Consider the following 22,897-nt stretch of genomic DNA (forward strand, 5'->3'; position numbering starts at 1 on the left):
ATTGCGATAATTCTGAACTGTAATATATAGTACAGTAAAGGGAAGGAACGGTTATGCAAACTTAAATAGACAAACCTGCTGTAGTGAGTCTGAGATTTTAATCATTCCTTTTGACCTCTTCGAGCCAAACAGAAAATATTCTGGCTCTAAAAATAGTATATGAGTCTCGATAAAGAGCAAGACCTCCGCTCCTGTGATTCAGTGAGACACAGACACACACACACACACACACACACAGCAGTCCTGTCAGAGATCTTAATAGGAGTTAATATATAAAAATTAGCTTCAGTGCAGAAACCACTGAGTGAAACCTTCATTCTCCATTTGTCTGTCTGTCTGTCTTGTTCTCAGTGAGAAGAAAGTTGTCTTTGATGGATTGAATCTGATGTGTTTTGGAACTGCCCTCTTTTTCTCAATAATCTACCCTGCGAGGTGAGAACATGCCTGCAGATACTGTGTTTTCTGCAAATCCTTAAAGGAATAGTTTACAATTTTGGAAAATACGCTACACTTTCTGGCAGAGAGTTAGATGAGAAGATCAATACCACTGGAGTGGTATTGTTCTTTTGTTATTATTCACTTACTTCTATTAATAACCACATCTGAAGGATGGACGGGAGACTGCCTTATGTATTGAGCCGAAGTGGGAATAAACAACAGCAAAGCAACCATGTTGTTCTGCTGTCTGCTTGTTCATTAACGCAACAGACTTCAGCACAACAGCATTCTTCTTCTCTGCCTGAAAACTGAATTTGAAAACTGAAAACTGAATATCCTAAAATGTCAAATAATTTCCAATAAAATAGCATTTTGCTAGAAAATAATACTTACTCCCATGTCTTTATGGCAAAGGCTACCGTCAGTAGGAAAAAACGAGAACCAGCCAGCCTGGCTCTATCTAAGGTAAAGCAATTGGCCAAAAAGCACTAGTAAAAGCCAAAGTGGACAAATTATAGGCTAGCTGTTTCCCTCTATTTCCAGTCTTTGTCCTAAGCTAAGCTAACTATGTCCTGGCTGTAACTTCCAATTTAATAGATATGAGAGTGGTATTGATCTTCGGCAAGAAAGCAAACATCAGGCAGGTTTCCATCCAAAGAGAGAATTCCTAATAATGCAAGTTTCCATCCACTACCATTATGTGAATATTAGTTGGTTCATCAAGATGGCATTCTACGGTTGCAGAAGAAGAGGGCACAACATGATGATGCAATTAAAAGAGCGCCAGTCAAACCACAAATGACAGAAAATCATATGGAAAACATCGCTCCACACACATCTGATGTCTTCTGCTGTTGCTGTGTTTTGAGTCTTCAGAAAAAGCTTGAGAGGATGTTTTAGCAACATGCTTCATGTACGTCATGATTCATTTGCCAAGTCACTTTTCACTGCACTTTGTCGCATTTTGCTTTTATCGATACAAAACTTTTTCACCTCAGCCAAACGTAAAAACGTTTCTGCGATATTTCAAAAAAGATTTCACCGTTTTGGTTTCTTTTAGCTTCAAATTGAAAATCCACATGAAAATAAGTGGATGGAAACACTTAATGTTGAACCATTTATTTAATCTACAGTGATATACACCCTAGTGCATGTGGCATGTGTCATGATCATCATTGTCAACACCAACAGAGAGAAATTTACATGCACTCTAAAAACACAGAGGTCGGACACCAATAGTTAGGAAGGCTACAACAATGCCAACAACCTAAAATGTGTTGGGGTTAAGATAATAAAAAGAGGCTAAGATGCGGTGGACAGAGTAGGTGAATGTGTGGTGTCTGTTGGTTTGAAAGGTAGAGAGAGAGAGTGAGAGAATCCAGTGTGTCATCAAGTCTGCCATTGATTAGAAGCTACTGTACGATTCAGGCAACAGGCCAAAGGCTGCATCTTATCCCAGACTAAAAGTCTGCTAGGCCAAGTGAAGAGCCATTTTCTATTGAAGCTGCTGCTAGAAAACATGCCTATGTAACCAAACATTCCAGAAACATGACAGAGAGCAGAACTCCTGACACCACATCCAGGCTGGTGGAAGTGACTTAATGCAAACTCATTTCATCTCAACTTCATTGAGGTTTTCTGGCAAAGTAAAACATGCTGGGGTTTACTCTCCATCAAGACAATTAAGTAGCTGTTGCTAGTAGAATCTGACTTTTTCATGAATTCGTGTAAACAACAATGGATTGGAAAGTTTAAAAAAAACCTTTTTATACCGTAACAGGTGGTTTCTTTTTTATCTATGATATCATCACTTCTAATGTCATCTTTTCAACTTTTTAGCTGTAATCTGTCTAAGAAAATGTCTTGACCTTGGAAAATCGGCCTTGGGCTTGTTTGAAATGGTGTTTGTTAAAGGCTGTTAAAACAGACACATTAAAGGATAAGTCTTATGATGTTCTGTATTTTTCTTTATGTCGAGTCCCGTGAAAAGACCAAAACCAAATTGATCCAACAAATCTGTGTGTCCAAAACCCAGATACAGCTTATCTCTCTGTGTCATAGAGCTCCATTTTTGTCCATGATAATAATAATAATAATCAAATACACAGTGAGCATTCCCATTTCACAATAGGTGATGTGTTCCTTCATTAACATGGACATGTGCACTGTAGATTTATTTATTTATTTATTTATTTATTATTTATTTATTTATTTATTTATTTATTTATTTATTTATTATTTATACCACCCTGCTGCTGGAAATACTCACTAGCACATATCAATCCGCTACCAAAAGTAGCCCCCAATAAATGCATTATTTACTCCTGTTTGTGTAAAGTTTCCAAAAAACTACAGCGCCCAGCTGTTTTAGGAAATGACTTAGCCTCTTTTAAAAATCTAAGTATATATTTGTGACCTGTTTTAAAGATTTATGTCTTCAGCGGGAACAAATGGGCTTGGGGCTGAGAGCCACGGTCGGGGCAGGGAAGTCAGAAAGTATAAAGAGACAGACTGAGACATGGTTTAGGTCTTTTCATAGGATTTGTTGACAGTATGAAAATGTGGTCTAATGCCAGACTAATCCTTTAACACAGGTACAGTAAACAACAATTTATTTGTTAGCAATCAAAAACTGCTGAGCAAGTACATATCGAGCCTTGATGTTTAGTAATTTGCATTTTTGCAATTGTCAGTGTGATTTTGAATGAGGTTTTCTTACTTCTGGATCTCCAGACCCAGTTTCACTTACTGGACCATAGAAAGTCATTCTGCTGGCATCAGTGAGAGACGTCTTTTACCTGCCCATAGCTGTCAGTTTGACCTTTTTTCATTCAGCAGAAACAGAGGCAAATCACCTCGCTGACAGAATCTTGCAGTCCTCACGCGAATCTGGCTTAATCTAGCTGTCATTACATGCTCAAAAGAGGATGCATGCTGTATGTAAACACCACCAGTGCAACTCGTTGCCTTTGTTTACCCACAGCAGCTAAACAAAGAACACTTTGCTGTCCACCCGCAACATCAGCACCACACATGCTTCACATCTCATGCCACCTAATATTTAACCCTCACCTGCAAGTCATCCGGTTAACCCTTTTACCCAATTTAGGGAAATAAATTCTTTATGTCAGTTACAGTGAGAGACTTAGTTTATTACTAAGTGATAACTCAGTAAACCTAGCTGAATCTAAAGCAGTCTAATACAATAGTCATGCAATAAATCATACCTTTGTGAAGGTTTTAATGTTCAGTTTTTCTTGAAACGGTTTTAGAGAGGTGCTGTTGTTATGATCATTTTGGAAGATGTAGTTTAGGTGCTGTTGAATTGTACTGAATTATACAAAAAGGTGTTTCTGTAGCTTATACCGTCATTGATATAAATAGGTTTGACAAAGTAACATTGTAACAATTCAGTTGCTGCACACATATCACTGATGAATAAAATGAAATAAATAAACATTTAATTTAATAAAATAATGTGCATCTCCGGGTGTAGCCGCTACAAAACATTGATCGGTAGTGTTTGTTGTTGCTACTCGCATTCCTCTTTTTCTTTTCAAGAGAAAATAGCAAAATCAGAACACCTTGTCTTTGTTTTGGGGCACAGCAGCATGTTGATTTTTTGTGAAGTTTGGGTTTGTTGGGATGTCTGTGTCTGAGAGCTCCTCTGGGTAAAAGCGACTACAGGCATTGTGCTTGGTTATACGCAAATGGTAAACTTGTCTAACATGATCATTACTTGATCATGCACACAGGTGAAAGAGTCATGACACATGCATTAATCCATGTTTTCACATTTTAATCTGGTATGTCATCACTTATTTTTTGGTTGCAGCTGCTTTGAGTATCCTGGAAGTAGCGCTGAAAACATGAACTCTAAACACACCCCTGAAACAGCAACGCCTAAAGTAACACACGGCTCTATGACTTTGGATCCTGTGGTAGCTGCTTTTACTCTTCAGCGAGTCAATTGATAATTGATCAGTTATAAACCTCTTCATGCACACATGCAAGTAGAAAGCCTGAATCAGGTGATGTATGTTTATTGAGTTAGGTTTTCTCAGTGCAAATGCTTTGATTTTTATTTAAGAAAGATAAGAGGAACCCACCATGTGTGGGATTATGGAATTTTTGACTTTTTTTTAGAGGGGCTGGGAAAGGCATGCTGGCAGTGGGGAGTTTTATTGAAGATACTAAGTCTCCATATGGAGAGAAGAATCTATGGTAGGGCCCAATGTCAGATTTAAAGTCAGATTTATCTGTTTAACTGATCAGCTGGCTTCTGAGAAATGTTGTTTAAAAAGCACTCATAATGAAAAAGAGATAATTTAAGAGTAAGAAAGTTATTGGCTGTGTGAAGAATAAGATTAATCAATGTATGTTCAAAGCTGGAATAACCAATCACAGACAAGGATTTACTCTACATTTGCCATTTTGTTTGTTTGTTTGTATTTGTTGTATCCAGTGATATGTTGTTCTTTTAAGTTAATTTTGTTTGTATGAAATCCTTAATATCCCCAGCAGCACTTAACACGTGAAATAAAAAAAAAATCTGGTATATTTAAATAGGGATTAAACTATAAGAAAATGCCTGAAATGGAAAAGAAGGCCAGACAGTGACAAGAACCAAACATCAAATATTCAAATCAAATGCAAACAATAGACTAAAACTTCCAGTTCAGATAATGTTACTCATCATCAAGAATGTTTTCTACAATCACTTCAAAGCATGTCTCAGTCAGAAGGCATGTGCTCACCACTGGGATTTTGACTGATTACTGAGTGGCACTATTTAAAGGTAGGGTTTGTTTAGAGTGGCGTTGTTGTTTCGAGCATGTCATTGCTTTTAGATTATCTACAAGTCATAGAAACATTTTTCTCCAAGAGCTGACAATGATATGCATTTGACTTTCACCTTGAATAACAAATTTGACTTGCATGTGTCCATGAATACAGTGTGTTAACATTTTCTTCTTTGTGTCCTTTCATTTGCATGCATTAATCTGCGGATTTGACTTGTGTGTGTCAGTGGTGGTTGATTGCTTTTGTGTGTTGGCTGCTGTTTGTGTTTGGGCTTGTTTGTTTCTAGGGTTTGGTGGCTTCATCAGGGGGACAGATGAGGCTGAAGAATAATCCCTCACGTTTTCCAAATTCTCTGAGTGTGAGTTCACAAATTTGTCCTTTTATATTGAAAACTGTGTGCCAGTGTATATATATCCTTGATTCTGTTTGAGCGGACAACCATATGAAAATAATCAATATCACCAGGACCACCTTGACAATCATCATACTACATGATAGAGGTGTAGCATGATGATAGCAAAAACAGTGTTCAGCAGCGTAAGCAAATACAACTGGTTTCTGTTTCTGGGCTCCTGAGGTTTGCCTCATTATCATGTCTTAGCATTCATATGTGTGTTCAAGTGTCAAAAGCTTGCCTCAGTCGGTCTACTGAAAACCAAAAAGATACATCCAACCCTTACCCTCTGTGGGAAGGTGAGACCAGCATGCATTATTCAGTGGTGAAAGACACTAAACACTTTAAATGCCAAGTATTGTTCTTACTATGGCATGTAAACCACTTCAACATATGGAGAAATTCATCTAAAGCAGTAGTTAATCCTTTGAACTGATGATTTCAATATTTTAATGCCAATCCAAGCTGTAACTGTGAGTCACCTTTATGGGAATGATGAATGAGACTTTTACTTCCAGAACCAGGCGCACATTTCCACTTTATTTGGTGCAGCCCTTGATGTAGTTATCGAAGTGATCACCTCTACTTCTATTTCTGCTCCCACAGATGATGACAACAACTTCCCAATGAAACACTGTTGAGGAATATCATGAAGGCATAGATCCAAATAAAAAGCCTACAGTCCAGTGGTTTGGATTGTCAGTAACAACAACCCAGCCACTAGAATGGCTGTAAAAGAAAGAGATATTATCATTAAATGTTCAGACACATCTTTGGTGCAGCTTTCACAGTGCACCATTTGTGCTGTGAAGACTATTATTCAAGCATTTCTAGCTGTGATGTTTACCTCTCATGTGAGAACTCGATCCACAGAGGCTACCACACAGGTTAACTGGCCCCTTGTGGAAAAGTCCCTGTAGTTTTGGGTCTACCAAGGGAATACTACAAGCAGTTCCTTCCCTCTAATGCCTTTAACTACATAAATGAAGTGGCAAAGTCACGGGCAGAGTTTCTGCTCCACCTGGACTTGAATGATGAGGTGTACATGCACTACTTTGAGTCATGTCACTCCTCATCTTTCCTCCATAAATTCATCCTCCCTGGTTAAATGACACCATTTGTTTTTGGCCTTAATATCAGAGGGTAGAGTTCCATGTCTCACAAAGACCTTTTGACTGAGTTTAACATTATGGTTAAGGGTGCGAGGGCTTCTTACTTTGCCACGTTAAATTCTTCCAGTAAACACAACCCTAAAGTCCACAATCAGCAACACTTCAAGCCCTGTCTGGTCACGATCATAAATAGCTCCCTCAACATGGAAGTGTGCAACTTCTTTTGAAATAGACTAACCTTGATCCGTCCCCTCCAAAAAAACTACACTGTAAAAATTCGTTCAGTGCTATTGTCCTTATAACTTAATTTTAAAAACTATATTTATTCCAATAAATTAACTTATTTTTCTTTCTTTGTTTTTTGAGTTTTCAAAAAGTAAAAAAGTGTGAATATTTTCGTAACTTAATATTTTCTATAATAAAATTAATTTAATTGGACTTCACCATAAATTGATTTTACAAAACTCATTTTAAAAGTTTATATCAGACGTATCCTTATGGACGTATCAGACGTAAAAAGACACGACCCGCCCACTACCTGCAGCAACAGAAGAACAAGCCCGGGCAAATCCTTCATTCTCGTCTGTTCCAGAAGTTTATTCGAACGGGGTTTTCTACGGAGCCGGATAATACTTCACGTACCTCATGTAAGTAACTCTTTGTGTTGTTAAAAGTGAGATTTTACCCTAATTAACGTCTTTGTGCTGCACAATCGCTCTGTCGAAGAGCGCCAATTTCGAATGTGCTCTAACGTTAACGTTACCTCAAACAGTTTGTTAACTTGAGCCACATAAATTACTGTATTAATCTAACGTTACGTGTGTGTGCGCGTTGTATAAGTAATGTTGACTTTGTGTGATAGTTTAATGTTTCAGAGGTGTTTGTAACTTCTTCAAAAACATTGAGTCCGCTGCCAACGCTGTCGAAGCTACGACAGACACACGTAGCCACAGCTAACGTTAGCTAAGTTAAGTGATTACTGATTATCGTCGGTTGGATATGAATGTTAATGTGCCAGTGCAGCAGTTACTTTGGCGAGTACACAATCCACACAATCTAACCAAAACCACATTGATGAGGGAGCAAACATTTGCAACTATGAGTGTGGGCACTGTTAGCTAATGTGGATTAGCACATAGCCTGAAATACACCCACACCGCCCGCGGTTAACACACCTCAACCGTGGTGCTCAAGGTGCAGGCCCATTTCTCCTCATCCAGCGTGCTTTACACGTGTTTGTCTTAACAGGAAAACTTTGTATTTGACTGTGGCACATTCACACATCTCACACCAACACACTTTGCAGTCATTCCAGTTGTTCCACTAATATTTTGGCAAGAGAGGTTACAAGTATTTTAGGCTATCTAACCTAACAATTAGTCAATTGTGATGGTTAGACATGAGGTTGACATGATGTTTCAGATTATTTTCTAAAATAAATTCTGTGATGAACTAAAGTTACCCATTCTTGTCTTGTCCAGCAGGATAATCTTCATTTGTATTTTAAGTGTATTTTTTTATGGATTTTGTCAGGCTTGTATTCAAAAGGCTAGATGTAACTAACTTTATTTATTTTTATTGACAGATGGGATGGCCCTGTAAATTGTGCAACACTGTGGTACCAGGAAAGTGACATTTTAAAGCATTATAGACTGCATCATGGGACTTTTGGACACAGCCATGCCTTGCCTTGTATTCATATAGATTGCCCATGTTCTTTTAAATCCTGGAGTTCCTTCCGCTCTCACCTCTCAAGATACCACCCAGAAGCTAAATCCTTCATCTCACCACAAGTAAGTCTTTCATTTACCTGCCCTTTGTGTCAAAACCCTGGATTTAACAACGAAAAGGATTTTTTTGAGCATATAGGTCACCATCTCAAGAATAACGAGACTGTTAAGTGTGTCTTCATAGAATGTGATCACCAAACAAATGTGTATGGGACGTTTGCAACACACAAACACAGAAAGCATACTCCATATACATCACAAGATTTCAAACCAGGGATTATTTGTGGGTTACCCGAGGAAGCACTTGATTTTGAAGCCTCTGAAGAGGATGAGGTCCACAATGATGCTAATCATGAAGGCAGTAGCACTAATGCACACTATGAAGAGGAAGATGGAAGCAGTGTAGTTGTAGAGTATATAGCATCCCTCTTGTTGAAATTAGAGTGTTCATAATGTTTCAGTTCGGTGCATTGATGAATTGGTTGATGATCTTCACTTCATAGCAAATTCTGCATGCATATCTTCAGTTAAAAGTATCATTGTTTCACATTTTAAGAAAAATAACCAAACCATTGATGACACTGTTGTTACATCTTGTGAAGAATTGTGCAATTCCAATCCCCTAAGCTCAGCACTTAGTAGTGCTGGTCCTCTATCCTCATCGTTCAAGAGACGGAAGTATTATACAGAAAAATTTGAAGTTGTTGAGCCTGTTGAGTATGTCCTTGAACCAAATGAGAAGAGAAGTTTCCAGTATATTCCAATTCTTAAGTCTTTGATTAATATTTTGGGTAAAGAAGATCTTCGAGAAAAAGTTCTGAGTAAAGAAAAGGACAAGCCATCTACTAAATATGAATCATATCAAGACGGTACAATCTATAAAGATAATTCTTTTTATTCTGAAGAACTAAGAATTACACTTGTACTGTACATTGATGACTTCGAAATTTGCAATCCACTGGGAACTTCAAGAAAGAAGCACAAGATTACAGCTGTATACTGGGTGTTTGGCAACATTCCACACTCATCTCGGTCAACTCTGAGCTCTGTGTACTTGGCCCTTTTATGTAAAGCAGTGGACATCAAAAGATTTGGTTATGAGGAAGTGCTTGCCCCTTTGTTAAAAGACATTGCTATCTTGGAGCGTGACGGCATCTACATTTCCTCAGTAGGACAAAATGTGAAAGGAAGTGTGTTTTGCGTTGCAGCAGACAATCTTGGGGCACATTCAATTTGTGGATTAGTGGAAAACTTTTCTGGTCCATTCATTTGCAGATTTTGTCTTGGACAGCGATCAGAATATCAGATAAAGGAGGTGAGGTCTGGTGCCTTTCCGGCTCGCACCCAAGAAGCACATGCAACTCATGTATTGACTGTCAAAGAAAACCCTGCCTTGACACATTGTTTCGGTGTTAAAAAGGCTTGTCCATTGACTGAAAATCTGAGCTATTTCCACTGTGTCACTGGCTATCCACCTGACATATTACATGACGTTTTTGAAGGGATTGTTCCCTTAGAACTGGGTCTGTGCTTCAGTGTTTTTATTTCTAAGAAATATTTCACATTTAGTGAACTTAACAGTGCTATTTCACAGTTTCCATATAAGTGGTCTGACAAAACTAACTCTCCTCAGCCAGTGCCTGCTACCTTCTCCTCAAGAAACAAGATTGGAGGAAACGCGCATGAAAATTGGTCCCTCATACGACTGTTGCCATTCATTATTGGACACAAAATACCTTTGAGTGATCCAGCCTGGCTTCTGTTGATGTCTTTAAAAGACATTGTTGAGCTTGTTGTGGGTCCAGTCCATAATGAGGAAAGCATTGCATATCTTGACTCAAAAATTTCTGAACACCGACACAGATTCCAGGAAGTGTTCCCTAATGAAGAATTAATCCCGAAGCACCACTTTTTAGAGCACTATCCTGCTTTGATAAAAGCTTTTGGACCAGTTATAGCTTTCTGGACGATGCGGTTCGACGCAAAACACAGCCAGTTTAAACGGATTGTAAGGCATACTGGCAACTTCAAGAACATTCTCCTGTCCCTGGCTACAAAGCACCAGCTTATGATAAGCCACAACCTGCATTCCACAACAGTTTTGCCTGCTCTTAGTGTTGTAAGAGTAACATCAGTTCCAGTGGATGTCCTACATGTAAATGTTCAGGAGTCAATCAGGCATATATCTCCTTCTCAGTCTCATGTTCAGCTGGCTGACACAGTCACCTATCAGGGATCGAGGTACTTAAAAGGCATGATTGTGGCCTTTGGTTCTACTGCAGGTCTTCCTGATTTTGCAGTGATTCTTCAAATTGCACTTATCGAGGAAAGAGTGTATTTTATTGTGAGAACACAGATATCCTGGTTTGATGAACATTATCGCGGATATTATCTGGAGAAGACAGACCACATAACTCTCGTTGAGCAACGATGCCTTACTGATGTATATCCTCTGTCTGCCTATATTGTTGCAGGAAAGCAAATGGTGATATTGAAGCGCCACATCTGTCTCCAACATAACTCTTCTTAGAAATGGAGCAAACTGTGAGATTCCGGGTCCTCATCGATCATGAAATCAAGAAGCTCACTCTCAGCAGTGGCATGCCCTCAACTGTGAATGAGTTGGTTGCAGCTGTCAAAGAACATTTTTCCATCCCCACAGATATAAGTCTTGAATACAAAGATGAGGAATTTGATGACTTCTTCACCCTAACATCTACCAATGAGCTGAAAGATAAGTGCACACTTAAAGTTGTGTATACACCGCTGGAGTTGACGCTGACCGTTGTTCCCCAGGAAAGCACCCCAGATGCCTCTGATGTCAGCTCTCTCTGTGAGTGTACGAGTCTCAGTGGGAACTCAGTGGATACCGTCATTCCGAGTCCATCCCCCTCTGAAAGGCAGAGCCCATGGCCTGCTGTGTTTCCAATTCCAACCTTCTCACACAACACTGAACTGGCCTTAAGACAAGGAAATGAGATTTATTTAAGAGATGGCACCCCTATGACATCACCAAGTATCAAATCAGACATCCTGGAGCGCCTGGCAGAGGCCATGTTTTTCTACACAGCTTACCCCAATGATGCCCAGAGATGTGCAGTGGCAGAGGCACTAGTTGCAAAGCATCCCTGCTTAAAGGAGCCCGGATCTTTTAATGGAATTTATGGGTGGCAGGTAAGCCTAAAGTATAAGTGTGGAAACTACCGGACAAAACGGAAAGCACTTGGAAGCACTGAACTCCTGATAAACTCACTGAGAAACAAGTCAAGTGATGAGCAAAAGCCGCTAAAAATGTCAAGAAACCAAAGAGGGCAGAGGTGAATTACTTGCCCTCACACCCACATGGTGAAACAGATGACACCCTTGAGAATCTGAGACTTGACCTAATTGCTGCCCATCAGTCAAAGGACTCTGTCAGGAGCACAAATGATATGATGGCCATAACATACAGCTGGAGAAGACAGGAAGTTATTACCAAGTCTCCTGGTGTGGCAGAATTCAAGGAAAGATGGCCTGCCCTCTTCGAACCATTCCAGGTAAGTGACTTATCATTCAGTTTTTGCTGACACTACTCACTTCTGAGAACTTTTTAGAAATTGTGACTTGGACATGAGATAGTAGATTAATCTTTAAACCCCCTTAAATAAGTCAAACATTTGCTGTCTTACAGGTAAACGAGGAGTTCCGAAGATGTACTGCAGTTTCCCTGGAAGCGACGTTTATGTCACAGCTGGACAAATACACCCCAAAGCTCCTAGAACTCTTTAGTGCCAAGGGAGGAGCAACTGGTCAACGCATCAAAAAGTTGTTGATGGATCTGATACAGGTAGGGAAAAATTGGTTACAAAGTTAAGGTACGATATTAATCAATTGAGTGGTTTTGTTTTTCAGTTTTTTCAGCATCTTGCTTATCTGGGTGGTTTTTCTTTTGTTGTTGTTTTTTTGTTAATTAGCCAGTTTTTTTCTAAATTGTCTCGTGTTATTACTATTAATATATTATAATGAATAAAAAAGAAAAAATAATACAGACCTACAGTAATTACAGGGTTGGAGTGAATTTACCAACAAAAATAATTTATTCATTATTGTTCTATTAACTAGGACCCAAGTGCCACTACAGTGAAGAAGAGAGATGTCACTCTGAGATGCCTCTTTGAGTATATGGGAGAGAGTGGACAGGAGCTTATCTCGGATTACTGTGTAAGTATTGTCTCAAAGCAGGTTTGGGTCAGTCTGGTGAACATGTTTAAATTGTGCGGACTGTTAAAGGATAACTCTTGCCAAATTGCAACCTAGGCTATTTTTGCTAATCTACCAGAGTCATACTTTCTTGTAAAAGCATAATTAGAATGGAAATACCACTTTTAAGATTGACCGTATTTTCGTTTTCAGGTCAAAATGCCTTTTGAATGGGTGTGCTAGGGGCACTACAATGATTGCATCAAAATCGCTAGTTTTAAAACAAGCGGCTCTACACATGAACTTGAGCATTGACAACATTGTTTGTGTACACACAGTTTACTAAAAAGAAATGTTTTGTGCGACTCACATTATCAGTTAGTGTTTACGGTGGCTAGAATTTTGACAGTCAAAAGTATTCGATCTCCGAATGTAATGAACTACATATGAGGAAATGTCATGAACTTGTAATTCCAATAAAAAGCATGATAACTTAGCTCATGGCAATTTATATGGAAACAAACTTTAGGAGCTTTCCATCTTTACTCTCCTCATGTTGCATTGCATTTGGAGATTGACAAAATTCCAGCTACCAGAAACACAAACATGTATGTATGTATGTATGATCTACAGGGTATTGCACCAATGTTGTCTTAACCTAGAAGTGTGTCTATAACAGCTTTTCAGGGATTAACTAGCGCTTAAATAATATGAATCACTGACTTGTCCAGGCGACACATAAAACTAAACATCAGTTGTCTTAAGAGTTCCTCACAGGTTGGCACTCTAGTAGACACAAACAAATGACTGGCCCTATGTCACATAGGCACACGAAACAGCAGCCGCCACTGATAAAGTGAGTCGTACAAAACCTTTCTATAAGGCGCACTTAAAAGCCTTTAATTTTCTAATCCGGAGCGCCTTACATATGAATCAATTGGTTAATAACGCTCTGCGTTATTAAATTCGCCCGTGAACTCGCGCTCGTGTCCATCTTATGCCCGCTCTGTCACACGGCCAGTTCAACCTCGTATAAATCATGTTATGTGTGTAAGTCACGTGACCGCTCACTCTTACTAACAGACACACAAACAGACACACTGTCCCCCGCGCTGCTCGCGCGTCACAGAATGTTCATAAAGCGCTCCCTGTTCACAGTAACCGGGTCGTCTCATTCAAACAGCCTGCTGTTGCTGTCAGCGAGCCGCCGCACATGAATACTCATGAGTCAGGCTGCGAATGCAAGTTACGTGCCTGCCCCAGCGCGCTCACGCTTACTAAAACGCCTCACCTCCGGTGCCGCGCATTCGCTACATTCCCTTTGGCACATCTAGTGGATGCATAACGCAAACCCAGTCAAACGTTTGACTGCAGTATCTTATGCGCCTTATAATCCGGTGCGCCCTATATATGAAAAATGTTCTAAAATAGGTCATTCATTGAAGGTGCGTCTTATAGTGCGGAAAATACGGTACACAATTTTGTCAATGCTCGAGTCCATGTGTAGAGCCCCTGGTGACACTTCAAGTACAGTTTCATGTTGTGTTGAGCCTTCTTAGTGTTTTAAAAATAGTGATTTTTATGCCATCATTGTAGTGCCCCTAGCATTCAAAAGGCATTTCGACTTCATATGAAAAAAGTCAATCTTGAGAGTGGCATTTCCATTCTAATTATGCTTTTACAAGAAAGAATGACTCTGGTAGATTAACAAAAATAGCCTAGGTTAAATTTTGGCAAGCGTTTCCCTTTAATGTGAACTGAATGAACCAGCATTTGGCAGGTAGTGGATTATTTATGCATTTATTTATTTTTCTTAATAAATGAGATTGTTTGTCTTAAATACTTTATCTTGTATCTCAAAAGGGGGCCGCAGAGACCATTGTTCATGAGGACCTGAAAATTAAGAACATGAGCATCTATGTCTGCCGTGAGCCAGATGCAGTAGGAATCATCATTGAGGGAATACCAGTCCTTACCAATCTTGGAAACCTGGCCAAAGCATGCTGCTTCCTGCTTGGGTTGACATATGCACTCAATCTTGAGTATCCATCCAAGCTTTCCAAAACATTTGAGGTGTTTCAAAGACTTTTCGTGGGACTTGACACACTGCGCCCAAAACCAAGCCCCAAGTTCATGACCCTGAAAAACAAACTCCTTGCCTAGGCACTCAGACATGACTGTCACTGCACTTGTGAACAGCTGTTTTCTTTGTCTGTTCAACATCATTATACATTGGACATAATGGGTGTTATGTCCAATGTTATATTGGACATAATTGGACATTCAGGGTGTTGTAATGGTTTATCCTTGTCATGTTTTATACTGTACACAGGTCATACTTCCTGGTGTGAAAAAGTAATTATATTTTATACACACAAAATAGACCTGCTGTGAAGCTGCACTTTAAAAACTGGTCAGTAGGTGAGATCAGTGAGATGTTTGACTAAAGATGTTTCAAAATATTCACACACGCTGTGAAGGTATTATGCCAAGTTGAGGTCAGATGGTCATGCTTGTGACCTGTAATGTTAGTGTTATAATGTTTCAATATTATGTTCACACTGTACTGTTAAAAGGATAGTTCACTTCAAAATGAAAATTCTGTCATCATTTACTCACCCTCAAGTTGTTTTAAACCTGTATGAATTTCTTTCCTCTACAGGACACAAGGAAGATGTCTGAAGAATGTCAGTAACCGAACAGTTAACTGGACCCATTGACTTCCATATTAGAAAAAAATAAAAAGACTATGGAAGAACATTCTTCAAAATATCTTCCTTGTGTTCAGCAGAAGAAAGAAATTCATACAGGTTTAAAACAACTTGAGGGTGAGTAAATGATGACAGAATTTTCATTTTGAAGTGAACTATCGTTTTAAGGTGTTTTACTAACCTACTATTTACAAGCTGAGGTCATATTTTGTTTAATACATGAATACAGAAGTTCTTGATTGTTTATACTGTCCAGCTCATTCCCACTATTTGGATATGGCATGTGAATTGTTAAAAAAATAGCAAGTGCCAGTTAACTTGATATTAAAATGTTTTAATATTATGTATGTACACATAGTAAAATATACTGTGAAGGTGTTCTTCTAACCTGCACTTTATAAGTTGAGGTCATGCTTTTTTTAATGCATGAATAGATGTTATTGATTGTTAACACTATCCAGCTCATTTTGAATTTGGTTTGTAAATTGTTACTTAATTTTAAATTTTAATTTTAAATTTTTAAATTTTGTAACATTATGTACACAGAACTGTACTGTGAAGGTGTTCCACTAACCTGCACTTTATTTGCTGAGGGCATGTTTTCTTGAATGCCTGAATACCAATGTTTATACTGTCCAGCTCATTGCTACTGTTTTGGATATGGCAATGATTTAATAAATGTTGGAAATTGACATAGTAGCAACTATTTATTTGAAGCTATTTACACTTTCAAAACAAAGAGGGTAAATTGATCAAAATTAATAAATCAGAACATTATCTACTTATTTTTTTCATTTAAGTTACCTATTTTAATTAAGTTTAATGTGTATAAAATGATGATATTTTCTACATTGATAGTACTCAATTTATTGGCTTTTTCTGAAAATGCTACTTAATATTTTTGCATACATTGAAATTCACATTATTAAGTTGTCTTTACTCAAAATATCAGTTAGTTCACTAAACTTGAAAAAAATAGTTGGAAAATGTTGTCTTAATTTTATTGAGTTAGATCCAAGTAACAGTTTTAACAGTGTATAGGCCTATTTCTAAGCTGAAATTTTGAGCTAATTAGCAGAGTTTCAGGAGCAGGACCACACATCAATCACATCATTGCCAGCATTTCCATAAATACCCACACTTCCCACACTTCCCACCTCTTCTTCTTCGCTCTGGCATTCTGCATCCCTCCCCTTGACCCCTTTCTCTGTCCCGCCTCCTGATCTCCTTCTTCCTCTCCATAGGTTTATAGGGGGTCCGTCATGCCTGGGTGCTATGGCGGATTTCCCTTTTGCAGTTTCCCCACAATGCTATTCAGCAACTGCAAGCCTCATACATCTTTCTGTTTCGTTAATCAATCATTTCATCATATCTGTTGACTGAGTGGTCCAAGTTATGGAACAACTGCCTTACTGCCATTAAGGACTGGACTTTTTATAGCTTAACACAGATAAGATTCCTTTTTGTTGCATACGATAGCATAGCTTCCATGACAGCTCAGCGTATTGGGTAACTTTCGTCAACAGTTCAGTCAATCCTCAAGAATCTTGGTGTTTGACCAATCTACTTACAATCTACTTTGATCAACATATCAAATCTTTGACCCGTATGTTTCTTCCATTTAAGAAACATTGCCAGACCCAAACCTGATATGCCACAACCAGAACTAGAGATGATCATTCATTTCATCCCAGTTAGACTGCTGCAACTCCCTCTTCACCTGCCTCAGCAAGTCATCTCGGGACCGTCTACAAATGGTCCAGAATGCTGTTGAAAGGCTGTTGACCAGGTCTAGCAGGACAAGTCCCATCACACCTATTAATGTCATTGTTACACTGGCTCGCTGTCAGGTTCATGATTCAGTTTAGGTGTTCGTTTTCACATATAAAGCCCTTCTTGGTCATGCACCTGGGTACATTTCCGACCCATTTCAACTGTAGATCACCATTAGGCCACTTAGGTTTTCAAACCAGGACTTACTAGTTGTGGCCCTGCGATGGACTGGCGACCTGTCCAGGGTGTACCCTGCCTTTTCGCCCAATGTCAGCTGGGATTGGCTCCAGCCCCCCCGTGACCCTGTACACAGGATAAGCGGTTGACGATGGATGGATAGATGGATGGACTTACTAGTTCTTCTGTGTGCTCACTTGAAAACATCAGGTGGTCGTGTATTTCAAGTGGTGGCTTTAACACTGTGGAATGCTCTTCCCTTAGACTTACGTTCTGCAGTCTTTTTAACAGGTGAAGACTCTTTTATTTAAGCTGGCCTTTGTCTTGCCATGCACTATCTAAAGAATGCAAGTGTATGTATTTTAAGGTCCGTTACTGCCTGTTTTATTGACTGACTGTGAATTTTAAAACGTTGCTGCTTATGTTTAATTGATTATTTTACTGTTTTCTGTTGTTGTTGCTTGTGTTTTAATGATTATTATAAAGCTACTATTTTACATTGATGCTTTTGTTTTATTGTTGGCTCTATTGATATGACACTATATTATTTTACTCTTGTAAAGCACTCTGTGACTTGTTCTGTGTAAGGTGCTTTATTAAATAAACTCAGCAAAGAATTCATTCAGCCCAACTGCCTTGCCTGAGAGCAAATGTCAAGAGACCAGGATTTTTCCATAGTTCATGGCCTAGGTAGAAGGTACTCTTCATGAAAAACCCAATAATAGCTGTTCACACATCCACATTAACACACAGATTTTAAACAATATACTTGATTATTCTGGCCACATCTTGCCGTTAAAGTAGCTGTCATAAGATGGCCAAAATGAGATAAACTGCCAGTCTTAATGGAATAGTTGAACATTTTGGAGAGAAGTAAATTAGACAAGAATTCCAAAATGGCTTTGCTGCTTTTGATTTAACAGCAAGTTTGGACTCATTTAAACTCTCTTGCTGAGGGAATGTGTTGCCAGTGCAAATTGTACACGGTATTCTGTTCCTTGCAGGTTTAATATGGCTTCCATTCCAGTTTTGGGGGGGTTTACGAGCTACCCTGACAGTTATTTTCGTCCTGGCTGGAATCATAGTTATGTTTTTAATGTACTATGAGTAATTTCCATCTCCAAAATGTCATCCTCCTCCAGCTCATTCAGGGCATCTGGCAAAGCGGGCCAACTTTTACAAAACATCCCAAAACACCACTGACACAACAGACAGACAAGCCTGTAATGTTGCTGTGGTTCTGGCCAAAAACAAAATGATTGCTTTTCAAGACTGTGCCACCTCACAGATGGCAGATCTTTATTCTCCAGAGCTCATAGAGTTTTGGTATTTCACAGACCTACCCACGATTACTTCTCCAACCTTCCCTCGTCACCTAGAGCCAGATTTCAGAGGTAGATCTGATTTAAATCTGACTCACCTACCAACACACATAAGATAGCAGGGCATTGATCTACAGGAAGGATGCAGATATTCACATTTGTTGGCAAGTGACTGTCAAGAAGAATACAGAGAGAAGAAGGAATTATTGCTTTTTTGAACTGCGGATAGCAATGATCTCAATACAAAATCATAAGAGAGATTCAACTACAGTGAGCTTGTGAAACACATCAAGGTGGACATCTTTTATGGCTCCTTTTGAAGAGTGAGTACTTTTTCCTGCCTATCAGGACCTGCAAATTCTACCTTTCCTTACAGAATTTAATTCACAGAGATTACATTACAGAAGCGTTCAATGGATCTCTGGCAGCTGGCACTGTGCTGATAGTTTTGGACCCACTGAGAGGGAACTATGAGTATTTTGCCCCAGGCACTTCCTTCATTCATGTAAATGACTTTACTGATGCCACAACACTGGCTGACTTCCTCCTGATGCTGGATGAGGATAACGAGGCTTACATGAGATTCTTTAATTGGCTGCAAACTATACTGTGAGAGGTCATCTTACCAAGGATACAAGCTATCTGCAAGGCCTGTCATCATGCGCACATGAACAAGTGCAGAGCTTAATCTGATCTTCATAAGTGGCTCTTATTGTGATTCTGTTCCTCCTTATTAAAAAGGCAAATTAGAATCATGCTGTACAGAGAAATACTCTTATTGTTACAAATATAACATTTGGCTCTACACAGGTACTTGGTAATATAATGTTGTGAGGCATGTCGTTGTAGTCCAGTAAAAATCTCATAGTTTATTTATGTAAATGGTTTATTTTGCAGAGTAGGAGAATTTCCTCAAACCACGAAGCAACACTAAAAATACACCAAATATTCAGTTTTCCACTGGACAGCATCTATTGTTGTAGAAGAGAGTAAAGACCTTTATGAATGTTACTTTGATTAAACAACAAAAGCAATAAATATGAACAGTTTGTAACTTTGGGCCATTGTCCATATTTCTATTCACTTGTACAAAGAATAAATGATTGCTAGGAATGTAACTGTAGATGTCATGACATCAACAAGACAGTGGTGCATATATTTCCACAGGGAGCAGCAAAGCTTCTTGCTAGCATAAGAATTTAGATTACACCAACCTCAATTCAAATGACTCTGTTAGGCTGGGCTTTCCAGGATTCAGGACCAGACACGGAAGCAAGGTTAGAAACAGGTACAGAGGTTTTATTAAACAATAGGTAGTGATGGTGCTTTGAAATCCTCTGAGAGACTGGGACTGAGAGCGGGCAATTAGGTTCAGGCAGGCAGGCAGGCTGGGCTTCTAGGACTGTAGCAGGTATCTGGAGCAGGAGCAAAAATACAAAAAGCCAAGCTAAGATCTAAACCACAAAAGGCACACAAGAAAAAAACTGTAAGGCTGACCATAGCAAATGACAATCTAGCAAGGACTGGTAGGAAAGCCGGGGGCTTTAGACAGCAGTGGTGACTGCTGAATCTGCTTCAGGTGAGTAGGAAGCCACAGGTGTCCTGATGAGGAGAGAGAGAGCCAGGAGCACCACACCCACTCAACACAGGACAGACAGATAATAAAACAAAAACACAAGGGAGAGGGAAAACAGACAGAACATACTAGGACTGGGGAGGCAACAAGACGAATCATGACGGACTCATGTTTTAAAGCCATTTAAGTTTGCTTGAGTTTGTAAAGTGATATAAAAGAAGATGTTTTGATTGAAACACAGGGGCCTTGGAGCTGTACTGTTCACTGAACTGTATTCGGACCTATCATCCTGTGCGCATTATAAATAATTAAAGGGTCCAATTTCTGAAATTGACCGTCATTTTATTTTGGTGGCTCTTTGACATGCACATTGTTCTGGTTTAATTTTCAGTGTGTTCCATAGATTATCCTGTAAGATGTGTTCTCTGTTTCTGGAAAGAGATGTTGCTGCTGAATTCTTTTTTTAAATGTTATTTTATAACACTGCAAGAATTACAAATCAAAAAAATTAATTCCCTCCATTAAACACCAGAATGTTGAAGTTAGTATGTAAGTGATTACTGTCACGATGACAAATAATTATAATGGATCTAAATGTTATTAAACTTTTTTGTATTATTAATATTAAATGTAATGACAACACTGTTCATTAGATGCACCCTATGACAGCAATTAAGTTTATATTTAGAGTATATCTCACACTAATTTCTAGATAGCTTGTCATGCTTGATTTTGCATGTTTAGTTTGTGGCTTCTTGGATATTTGACTTTTCTAAAATATTTCATATTGCAGACCCAGTGGAAACCCAGAACCATACTGTTACTGATATTTCTTATTTTCCATATACAAACAGAGGTAAAACATTTTCAGAGAATATTTTGTCAAATTTAAGCCATATGGTACCAAACAGACTGGCTTACAGCATAGGTGTCATTTACAGTGGGGATGTCCCCACCACTTTTTGAAATGGCTAATTTTGTCCCCTTTGTTTTGAAATCACTTGCTAAAGGTCTTCTGAAAATTAGCTTGCAACTAGAAATGTTAAATAACAATTTCAATGATATGAGAAAGGTTTACTTGCACAATAGGAAAACATGAAATGCAATGTAAATATAGAAGAAACAGATCTGCCTTGTCCAAAAAAAGCAACTTAGGCTAACAAAACAAGCTACTGATTAATGCATTATATTTTATAATATTTTTATTTGCTGAATCCACCTGATTTTTTTCCCCTTCATATAAATAAAGACATTTCCACCATAAATTGGTGCAGACATGTCTCCAGAATGCAGGAAATTAAGGGTTTAATGCTCAAAATCTTCTGGGGGAGAACCCCCCAACCAAATAGCCAATTGCATCAATGAATATTTATTATAAATTACATATAACTATCTTGTTGTCTTGTTCTCGTGACTCCAATATGCATTATTGCATCTCGTGGACCAAGTGTTTCGTCACACCCCTAATCTGAGCCCTTAAATGTCCCCACCACTTTTCAACAGAAAGTGACGCCCTTGGCTTACAGTAAATGAGTCACTTGCTTCCTGTTTTACCTGGTGACCCCAAATGAAAGTAGTGACTCATAACATCCCAGGTGGCTTAACTATTTATGAGGTGATATGGAGTAAAGATTACAGAGGATCATCCAGATCTGATTTGGTGTTCAGCATCATTAAGTTAACATAATTACACCAAAGCTTCCCTCAGGAAAGAAGGGGAGGGGAGCGAAAACCAGAAATGATGTTGGTATGGGATTTCATAAGTAAGTGTTGAGGGAGTCTGGCACTAGAACTTGAAACAAGAACATGACTTGTAGGAGGAGGTAAGATTGGATGAGATGATGCATTGTTTAGCAATAAAAGACTGTAGACACCACTGTTACAATTACTTGAACTAGGCCTGGATAACTCCTTTTGTCATGTGAGTCTGTAAATGAGGCACAATATGTAATTCAGTTTCACAATTAAATGGAATCACATGTCTAAATTGCTATGACAACAATGTAGTATATCTGTGAGTCTGTTTTGGGGCGGTCATCTCCCTAAGTAACCCAAAGACAAAGCCAGTCCCGACCTGTAAAAGCTGCATATAAAACCTTTGCAGCTGCTGAGAGTTTCTTTTTATTCCAATGCAGTGATAATTTTAATGGCTGAAGAATCACTCAGATTTCATGCACCTATCTGGAACACACCACAAAAGCTACAACCTGCTCCAGCTCTCCAAGTTAAGTTAACCTTTTTCTGTTGGGCAGTGCTTTTAGTAAATCACATTTTCTGCTGTGTGGTCATATTTTGCACAGCACTGTAATTCTTTTTGTTGTATTTTAATCCATTTAAGCTTGTTTTTGTGTGTTTTAAGTCATAAATAGTGCATAAATAGGATTTTGTTAGTTTTATATCCTGTCCAACCGCCCTTTTCATGATGTAAAGAAGATTTGCCTTGTTGTTAAAAGGTGCTATACAAATAAAATTGCCATAAATATCAGTAAGTCACATAGTTTATATGTTTATTCAACCGATCGAGAGTCTGGAATTAAATCCATTTAATCAGCAGCTGAATGAGCTGTCATGGATACTCATACTTCTTCATAATGTTACATCTGTGGTGTTTGAATGTTTCCACATGGGGGCGGAGGCTTAATTCATGCATCGTGAGTGTGCGTGCGCGCGCGCGCGTGTTTG

General features: G+C 38.7%; 1 protein-coding gene, 1 long non-coding RNA gene and 1 pseudogene across 2 annotated transcripts; 2 read left to right on the forward strand and 1 right to left on the reverse strand.

The window, feature by feature from the left end:
* Nucleotides 1–11,885: 11,885 nt before the first annotated feature.
* Nucleotides 11,886–16,059, forward strand: LOC119908010. Its single transcript, XM_038725744.1, has 4 exons — nucleotides 11,886–12,013; nucleotides 12,148–12,303; nucleotides 12,579–12,677; nucleotides 14,520–16,059. The coding sequence occupies exons 1-4, from the start codon at nucleotides 11,909–11,911 to the stop codon at nucleotides 14,817–14,819; spliced, it is 660 nt and encodes a 219-aa protein (XP_038581672.1). The 5' UTR covers nucleotides 11,886–11,908; the 3' UTR covers nucleotides 14,820–16,059.
* Nucleotides 16,060–16,856: 797 nt separating this feature from the next.
* On the forward strand, nucleotides 16,857–19,252 carry LOC119907787 (annotated as a pseudogene).
* Nucleotides 19,253–19,485: 233 nt separating this feature from the next.
* Nucleotides 19,486–20,187, reverse strand: LOC119908138. Its single transcript, XR_005445196.1, has 2 exons — nucleotides 19,854–20,187; nucleotides 19,486–19,610 (listed from the first exon to the last, which is right to left on the reverse strand). It is a non-coding gene; the product is annotated as an uncharacterized LOC119908138 (long non-coding RNA).
* Between the last annotated feature and the right edge of the window lie 2,710 nt (nucleotides 20,188–22,897).

This window comes from Micropterus salmoides, unplaced genomic scaffold (genome assembly GCF_014851395.1).
Source record: "Micropterus salmoides isolate LMB-PRFRI ecotype aquatic unplaced genomic scaffold, ASM1485139v1 Ms_hic_scaffold_17, whole genome shotgun sequence".
Taxonomy (NCBI): domain Eukaryota; kingdom Metazoa; phylum Chordata; class Actinopteri; order Centrarchiformes; family Centrarchidae; genus Micropterus; species Micropterus salmoides.

Excerpts from the sequence above, each read along its gene's own strand:
- LOC119908010 (XM_038725744.1), top strand. The coding sequence starts at position 11,909 with ATGATGGCCATAACATACAGCTGGAGAAGACAGGAAGTTATTACCAAG. Across the intron at positions 12,014-12,147 it reads CCCTCTTCGAACCATTCCAG|GTAAACGAGGAGTTCCGAAG; the intron begins GTAAGTGACTTA and ends GCTGTCTTACAG. Across the intron at positions 12,304-12,578 it reads TGTTGATGGATCTGATACAG|GACCCAAGTGCCACTACAGT; the intron begins GTAGGGAAAAAT and ends TCTATTAACTAG.